Genomic DNA, 9,086 nt, shown 5'->3' with positions numbered 1-9,086 from the left:
TCCCTTGGCCATCAGGACCATCTAAGGACCCGGACTCGGCGGTTGCCTAGAAACGGCCGCTAGCCACCCTCCCTCCCCTGTTTAACTCGCCGCCTCCGACTGCGCGAAGAGTATTTCCGGTTCCGGCTGCGGGCCGCAGAAGACATGGCGGTGTCTGCGTCGGTAGCTGCAGGGGATGAGGACTGGTAACTTTGGGGGCATGGGCTTTGGCTGACCGCCTGAATCCGGTCCAGGGGACTAGCGGCAGCCGCGGATGGTCCGTACGGCGGGCGTGTATGGCGGGGCGAAGGATGAGGGATGTTAGAGACGCTGACATTTCTACTTAAGAGAGTTCTGGACTGAGGAGCGGGTGGGTGGTGGAGGGGCGCTTGTCTGACCGGGAGACCGCATCAGCGCCGGCCTGGCCAGTTCGGGCCGCGCCTTATCTGGTTCGATCATCCGACTTCACCCCGTCCCATTTTCTCTATCTGAAGTGGATTTGCTCAGGGTCCCGATGCGGAGGAATGCCAGTTTATCAAATCTCTCCCCCATCCCTTATCCCCGGAACCGATATCCTCCAGTCAGCCCCCCGTTCCTCGTTCCCCTTGAATCAGTCTATTTCGCTGAGGCTTTCCTCAGCCTCAGCCGTCTCCCTTACCGATAGCATTAATGAGGACTGTTGTCTGAATAAAGCTTTACACCTCACAAAAGCTCTCCTAGTCCTTCTCTTAAATATTCTTAACAAGGGGACCAGAAACCTGGAAGGACTCTGGGGTTTGGAAATAAATATGGATTCACTTCACATTTTATTAGCTATGCGATGCTGACCAGGCCACCTAGCTTCTGTGAGTCAGTGTCCTTAAATGTTAAAAAAGTGGGTGTGTCATCCACCTCAGAATAGCTGAGAGAATCAAGATTGGTTTGTAACATACAGAAGCCTCCTTTTCATTAGCAACTCTGTAGTATAGCACCTGAGACGACCTGACCTGAAGAGATTAAATGATTTGCCAAAAGGTACATAGTAATCACTAGGAATCCAGGTTATCTGATTCCAAAACTTACGTTCTTAGTTCTAGGGCATTTTACAGTTCCCCTTTCCCTTTTTATCTGTCACCATCTTACCACCGTCCCATCCCATATCTCACATCCAGAGCCCAGGTCACAGGTAGGATGTGGGAAGTATTGAAGGACCTCTTGATGGAGGCTGTACCTCAGTGTTTCATTGGTTCAGCGAGCCCAGCCAGTGCTAGCCTTTTTTGAGACCTCCTAGATGTGGTTTACAACTTATTCAGGGGGACTTTAAGATTCTAAGGGGACACTTTGTGCCATGACAAGGGCAGTACTGACTGTACAGCTAGTCTGTGGTGCTCTAACATTCTGACTCTCTTGCCAACTGGAACTACTCAACTGTTACCTACATTATCTATTTTATATATTGTCTGCTTAAGACTTAAAAAGACTTTTAAAGCTTTGAGAATCAATCTTTCTCTGTATACACACACACACACACACACACACATATATCAAGCTAGGGTAACTCTGTTCTTAGTGAAGAAGGGGTAAGATATAAGTATGAGAAAGCAAACCAAACATGCATCTTTCCACATATTATCTGGGTAAAGCTGTGCCCTCAAGCCAGCCACTCATCTTCAGTGGCATTACATCTCCTGTTTCTTTTAAGGAAACGTGTGTCTTCTGATTTACATCAGGACCACAGGATCCTGACCTGGACAGGTTGAGCTAGATCAGTCAGACAACAGGGACCATAAATATATTGAGTATTAACCTCATCCTTCTGTCTTTCCTTTTATGGGAAAAGGTTATACACAAACAGGAAAAAAAGGGACATAGACTAACTACTATAGTCAGAATACTGTTAGGCACTTCACATAAACAAATCACCTTTCATTCTTATGATAACCCTGGAGTGGGTGATAGTATCTATATGTGGTAGACGGGGTAATTCAGGCTGACAGATAAAAGAAACTACTCAGATCACGTAGCTGGTAAGTGATTGGTACCTGTTCCTCATTCCAAGGCTGATGGCTCTTCCATTGCAGCACAGCCTTTACAGCACATAGATCTGTTCTGTTCAAGTTGGTATCTCCTTTGAGGAGGTTTGCAATGACTCGTATTGGCAGTGTGCGTAGACGCTGGGATCCATGATGAACACTGGTGTAAGGAAAGCCAGAAGTGGTATTGGTAACTTTAATGCTAATCAATGAATGTCATATTTCTGGGTCAGGGAGATGGCCACTAACAAACAGCCAACAGTGCAATGAAACTTAAAACAGGCAGCTGGAAACCGCTTTGGTCCCAATTCTGCCTCCATTAAGCCTTGAGATTTGGGCTAGCCTTTTCATCTTTTTGGGAATCTGTTTGCCCATCTGTTGGCAGAAATGATCTCTAAAACACTGATTCCCATGCTTCCTATCTGGCCACTTGACAAACATTTCCTGAATTTTTATGGAGGTCAGCAAGAGAATACACTCAGACAGATGGCCATTTTTCTACAAAGCCAGCCTTTTTTGACCTTAGTAGGACTTAATATGAAGAGTTGTAACAGTAAGTCAATCTCCCCCGGTCTCTCTAGGGTCCTTCCCTCTGAAGTTGAAGTGTTAGAGTCTATCTACTTGGACGAACTACAGGTGGTTAAAGGAAATGGCAGGTATGTGTTCAACTGGAGATGGGCAGGAGTCCCCTTGGTAATAAGAGGATTCCATGCAGTATCTGTGAGCCTTGATTCAAAAATATTTCTGTCATATGGACAAACACTGTTCCTTTAATCACCCCAAAAGAAAGAGCCTGAAGCTCACTTCTTCTGCCCACTTCACTCTCTTCCCATTAAGCCCCTGCACAGTCACATCCCAGGTCTCCACTTCATCCACCTGCAGGTCATCACCATGGGAAATCTACATCACCCTGCACCCTGCCACTGCAGAGGACCAGGATTCCCAGTATGTCTGCTTCACTTTGGTGCTTCAGGTTCCAACACAGGTGAGGCCTCTATGGCAGCAACGGGAGGAAGGGAGAGGCCTTGGGGGTAGAGGGCTTTAGCAGTAACATGTTATTTTCTCCCTCTAGTATCCCCATGAGGTGCCACAGATCTCTATCCGTAACCCCCGAGGACTCTCAGATGAACAGATCCACAAGTGAGTCGGGCTAGTCAGAGCAGGGAAAATGTGGGAAACAACTCAGTCTGGAGCGGGCAGGGCAGCCTCATGTTTGCTTTGCCCTCTCCCGCCAGGATCTCACAGGCGCTGAGTCACGTGGCTGAGGCTGGACTGGGTACTGCCATGCTCTATGAACTCATCGAGGTAAGAGATGTGCTAGCCTGGGGAAATTTCCTTCCCTTCCAGCTACAGCAGTGTCTCTCAACAGAGGTTTTGAGCCTAGAATCTTAAATATGTTTGGAGACATTCATTTAGTTCTTGTTTGGGTAAGGCCTAAACTGATCCAGAAGATGAGACTGTCTTCTGTTTCAAAAAATCTCCCCAAAAGACAGCACTGTAGCTTCCCCAAGTTGCCTATTCCAGCATCTTTTTTTTTTTACTTTACAATATTGTATTGGTTTTGCCATACATTGACATGAATCCACCACGGGTGTACCAGCATCTTGACAAAATTATTTTTCCTCTTTAACTTGTATTTTTCATGCTTCACCAAGAGTGCGTTTCTTGTTCTGGCATTGGCAACTGATAGTAGCTAGAGATCTTGCCTGGAGGGTCTAGCCATAAATGAACATTTGAAGGGTAGTCTGACATTTCAGTTCAGTTCAGTTGCTTAGTCACATCTGACTCTGCAACCCCATGGACTGTAGCACACCAGGCCTCCCTGTCCATCACCAACTCCCGGATCTTACTCAAACTCATGTCCATTGAATCAGTGATGCCATCCAACCATCTCCTCTATCATCCCCTTCTCCTCCTGCCTTCAATCTTTCCCAGCATGAGGGTCTTTTCCAGTGAGTCAGTTCTTCGCATCAGGTGGCCAAAGTACTGGAGTTTCAGCTTTAGCATCATTCCTTCCAAAGAACACCCAGGGCTCATCTCCTTCAGAATGGACTGGTTGGATCTCCTTGCAGTCCAAGGGACTCTCAAGAGTCTTCTCCAACACCACAGTTCAAAAGCATCAATTCTTCGGTGCTCAGCTTTCTTCACAGTCCAACTCTCACATCCATCCATGACTACTGGAAAAAACCATAGCTTTGGCTAGATGGACCTTTGTTGGCAAAGTGATATCTCTACGGTTTAATATGCTATCTAGGTTAGTCATAACTTTTCTTCCAAGGAGCAAGCGTCTTTTAATTTCATGGCTGTGGTCACCATCTGCAGTGATTTTGGACCCCAAAAAAATTAAGTCTGTCTCTGTTTCTATTGCTTCCCCATGTGTTTGCCATGAAGTGATGGGACCAGATGCCCTGATACTAGTTTTCTGAATGTTGAGTTTTAAACCAACTTTTTCACTCTCCTCTTTCACTTTCATCAAGAGGCTCTTTAGTTCCTCTTCACTTTCTGCCATAACGGTGGTGTCATCTGCATATCTGAGGTTATTGATACTTCTCCCTGCAATCTTGATTCCAGCTTGTGCTTCATCCAGCCCAGCGTTTCTCATGATGTACTCTGCATATAAGTTAAATAAACAGGGTGACAATATATAGTCTTGACGAACTCCTTTTCCTATTTGGAACCAGTCTGTTGTTCCATGTCCAGTTCTAACTGTTGCTTCCTGACCTGCATACAGATTTCTCAGGAGGTAGGTCAGGTGGTCTGGTATTCCCATCTCTTTAAGAATTTTCCACAGTTTGTTGTGATCCATATTGTGATCCACACAGTCAGAGGCTTTGGCATAGTCAATAAAGCAGAAGGTGTTTTTCTGGAACTCTTGCTTTTTCGATGATCCAACAGATGTTGGCAATTTGATCTCTGGTTCCTCTGCCTTTTCTAAAACCAGCTTGAACATCTGTAAGTTCACGGTTCATGTACTATTGAAGCCTGGCTTGGGGGATTTTGAGCATTAATTTTCTAGTGTGTGAGATGAGTGCAATTGTGCGGTAGTTTGAGTGTTCTTTGACATTGCCTTTCTTAAGGATTGGAATGAAAACTGACCTTTTCCAAACCTGTGGCCACTGCTGAGTTTTCCAAATTTGCTGGCATATTGAGTGCAGCACTTTGACAGCATCATCTTTTAGGATTTGAAATAGCTCAACTGGAATTCCATCACCTCCACTAGCTTTGTTCGTGGTGATGCTTCCTAAGGCCCACTTGACTTTGCATTCCAGGATATCTGGCTCTAGGTAAGTGATCACACCATTGTGATTATCTGGGTCATGAAGATCTTTTTTGTATAATTCTGTGTATTCTTGCCACCTCTTCTGAATATCTTCTGCTGCTGTTAGGTGCATACCATTTCTGTCCTTTATTGTGCCCATCTTTCCATGAAATGTTCCCTTGATATCTCTACTTTTCTTGAAGAGATCTCTGGTAGTCTGCCAGTGGAGCTGACTAGAAAGAGTCTTGGTTCTTTTCCTCAGAGTTTCTACCCTAATGAAGGAAACAACCCAGATGAAATTATGCCTAGAGCTACAAGTTAATATACACAGCTAACTTTTGTTTGAGATCAGAAACACAAATGCAGCCTTATTTTCCTCTGCTTTCAATTTTTAAGGAAAATGTTCATAAAAGAATGAAGGTGGGTGGCCTGGAGTCAGAATGGGCATGGAGCACTGTAGCATTTCTGAATCAGCCTCCACAATGCAGCTTTGAACTTTGTGGAATTCCAGAGTAGTCGCTATCCAAGTGACAGTGTGCATGTGTATTTCATAGCTTGCTGCCTTTCCAGTTCTCTGTCCGTTTCGGGTGTCCATGCCTTCACTTTCTTTCTGAAAGCTGACTCCACAACAGGCCCATTGAGGGAGAGATACTTAAAGAAAGGCCTCCCAGAAGATGTGAGTTTTAACTGAACACTTTTTTTTCTAAGTTGTTTTTATTTTCATCCCCAGTATTTCAAGTGACTTAATGAGTGGAAAAACAATTAAATTGGATTTTGGAGCTAGGTAGATTTGCAGGGGAGGGGTGGCACATAGGGAAGGATTGATTCTAAGCAGAAATGATCACCAAGACTGAAATGCATGACCACGAGATAAACTGGCCCCTTGGGAGACAGCCCTGCCAGTCACTCCTGGGAACAGCTTGACAAGCTTCGTTCCCAGTTCCCACCCCTGCCTCCCTATTTGAACAGCTTTTTCTCTCCTCTCAGAAAGGGAAGGAAATTCTCACAGATAACAACATCCCCCATGGCCAGTGCGTCATCTGCCTCTATGGTTTCCAGGTGGGTTACTCTCTTGGGACCTGGGGGTCTGCAGGTGACAGACACAGGGGCTCAGTGAGGAGAGTGCTGACAGTGTCCCCCCTCCACCGTCCCTCCAGGAGAAGGAGGCCTTTACCAAAACACCCTGTTACCACTACTTCCACTGCCACTGCCTGGCCCGGTACATCCAGCACATGGAGCATGAGCTGCAGGCCCAGGGACGGGAGCGAGAGCAGGAACGGCAGCACGCCGCACCCGAACAGGTCGACTCCTCACCCCTGTTTACATGACTCACAGCCTTTCTATCCCTCCATTCCAGGGCCTTCTTAGCCTTTTCAGGGTCATAGGTACCTTTGAGATGAATGAAAGTTCACCTCTGTCCAGGAGAAAGGGCATCATTATATCTGCGTAATCATATTGCATGTGGTTTCAGAAGGTTCTCAGACCTCTAGCTCAGCAGCCCCCGCTCTGTCCCCTCTCACTGCTGCGTGGGTGGGCCCATGCCCCTTTGTCCCAACCCTCTGCAGTTGAGGCTGGTCAGCTAGCGAGTGCTTTGGGCTGGGAAGCTGGGGTGTGATTTCACCTCTCTTTTCAGAAGGCCGTTGGTGTGCAGTGCCCAGTGTGCAGAGAGCCACTCGTGTACGATCTTGCCTCCCTGAAAGCAGCCCCTGAACCCCAGCAGCCCATGGTAAGAGAACTCTCTTTTAGTCTAAATCAAAATCAATGGCAAAAAAAAAACCAAAAAAAGATCAATGGCATCTTGTCTGCTTCGAATGGGACTTCAGGAATTGGGCTTAAGCTGCCTGGGCCCCCTCTGCAAAGCTGTGGCCCCCAGCAGAAATCTAAAATTTATTCCAAATGAGCCTAATCAGTTCAGTCGCTCAGTCATGTCTGATTGTTTGTGACCCCATGGACTGCAGCACGCCAGGCCTCCCTGTCCATCACCAACTCCTGGAGTTTACCCAAATTCACGTCCATTGAGTTGGTGATGCCATCCAATCATCTCATCCTATGTCGTCCCTTTCTCCTCCCGCCTTCAATCTTTCCCAGCATCAGGGTCTTTTCAAATGAGTCAGCTGTTCGCATCAGGTGGCCAAGGTATTGGAGTTTCAGTTTCAGCATCAGTCCTTCCAATGAACACTCAGGACTAAGCTCCTTTAGGATGGACTGGTTCGATCTTCTTGCAGTCCAAGGGACTCTCAAGAGTCCTCCAACACCACAGTTCAAAAGCATCAGTTCTTTAGCGCTGAGCTTTCTTTATAGTCCAACTCTCACATCCATACATGACTACTGAAAAAACCATCACCTTGACTAGATGGACCTTTGTTAGCAAAGTAATGTCTCTGCTTTTTAATATGCTCTCTAGGTTGATCATAACTTTTCTTCCAAGGAGTAAGCGTCTTTTAATTCATGGCTGCACTACTCTAAGTCTTCTCCAACACAGCTTCTCAGTCATGTCCGACTCTTTGCGACCCCATGGACTATACAGTCCATGGAATTCTCCAGCCCAGAATACTGGAGTGGGTAGCCTATCCCTTCTCCAGCAGATCTTCCCGACCCAGGAATTGAACCGGGGTCTCCTGCGTTGCAGGCTGATTCTTTACCAACTGAGCTATGAGGGAAGCCCTCTAATGAGCCTAATCCAGGGGATAAAACCAAGAACCTTGAGCCCATCTCCTGAGGCGGTCTGGAAGAGCAGGGATTTCAGGTCTGCCTTCTGTTTATTCTTCCCTTTGTTCCACTCTGCTCCTTTTCCTCCAGGAGCTGTACCAGCCTGATGCAGAGAGCTTGCGCCAGCAAGAAGAGCGCAAGAGGCTGTACCAGAGACAGCAGGAGAGGGGGGGCATCATCGACCTTGAGGCTGAGCGTAACCGGTATTTCATCAGCCTTCAGCAGGTGAGAGAAGAGTTTCCCTCTCCTCCCTTGATGACAGCTACCTTCCTAACCAGCAACCCCCTGCCATGGCCCATGGGTGAGCTTTGCTCTACCCTGGGAGGTCTAGGCTGATGGCGGTTGGCTTGGACTCTGGGCAAGGGTCCTGCAGTTCTCTGCTCTAAGGAACTATATCTCCATCACTGTCTCTGCTCACTTCCTCCTAGCCTCCTGCCCCTTTGGAACCCGAGTCAGCTATAGATGTCTCCAGAGGATCCCACCAGCCCAGCGCCCTTGCCACCGAACCATCCACCACATCAGCTACTCACACTGCCCTGTCAGCTTCTCTGCCTCTGGCCTCCCAGTACACATGTGAGAAGACTCCAGGGGCTGGGCCACATCTGCCAAAGCTGGGCGAAACCCAGAAAGCTGTGCTCGATCCCCGCCGGGCCAGTCGAGGCCCATGGAGACAGCCTGAACGGAGGCACCTGAAAGGAGGGGAGTGCAATACCCTCAAAGGTACCAGTGACACCCAGGAACTGCAGTCTCCTGAGGGGCCCCTCAAGGAGTCCATGGACCTAAAGCCAGAGTCTCATAACCAAGGGGGTAAAGGTTCTCCCCAAGATAAGGGGCCTGGCGAATGGCAGGGTCCCCCACCCCGCAGGACTCGGGACTGTGCCCACTGGGAACGCGCCAAGAGTCGGACACCAGCTTCTTCCTATCCCCGCCTGCCTCGGGGTCGGGGAGCCTACCGGCCTGGTCCTCGAAGAGAACCTGTGAGCCTCGAGTCAGAGGATGGTTCCTAGCAGTACTGTGGGGGGACAGGGAATTGGGTCGGGAATGGGTAATAAAGAGATTGGCCTTGTTTGGCTTTCCTTACTCACCAGTGCCTAACCTTGAAGCGTGGCTCTTTCTAAATTTCCAGG

The 9,086-nt window shown here is 47.8% G+C and overlaps 1 protein-coding gene across 2 annotated transcripts; it reads left to right on the top strand.

The window, feature by feature from the left end:
* The first annotated feature begins 8 nt into the window (after window positions 1-8).
* Window positions 9-9,046, top strand: RNF25 (ring finger protein 25). Of its 2 annotated transcripts, none has more exons than XM_055573480.1 (10): window positions 9-185; window positions 2,573-2,647; window positions 2,874-2,976; window positions 3,064-3,131; window positions 3,227-3,296; window positions 6,238-6,309; window positions 6,408-6,551; window positions 6,887-6,976; window positions 8,050-8,184; window positions 8,388-9,046. In XM_055573480.1, exons 1-10 carry the CDS (start codon window positions 145-147, stop codon window positions 8,964-8,966), a joined length of 1,377 nt encoding a protein of 458 aa, XP_055429455.1. In that variant the 5' UTR covers window positions 9-144; the 3' UTR covers window positions 8,967-9,046. The 2 variants fall into 2 exon arrangements, with proteins under 2 accessions (XP_055429455.1, XP_055429454.1); XM_055573479.1 differs by having other exon boundaries at window positions 6,884-6,976.
* Window positions 9,047-9,086: the final 40 nt, after the last annotated feature.

Source organism: Bubalus kerabau, chromosome 3 (genome assembly GCF_029407905.1).
Source record: "Bubalus kerabau isolate K-KA32 ecotype Philippines breed swamp buffalo chromosome 3, PCC_UOA_SB_1v2, whole genome shotgun sequence".
NCBI classification, from domain to species: Eukaryota; Metazoa; Chordata; class Mammalia; order Artiodactyla; family Bovidae; genus Bubalus; species Bubalus kerabau.
Note: the sequence above shows the minus strand (reverse complement) of the source record. Positions and strands in the feature narration are given on the sequence as shown.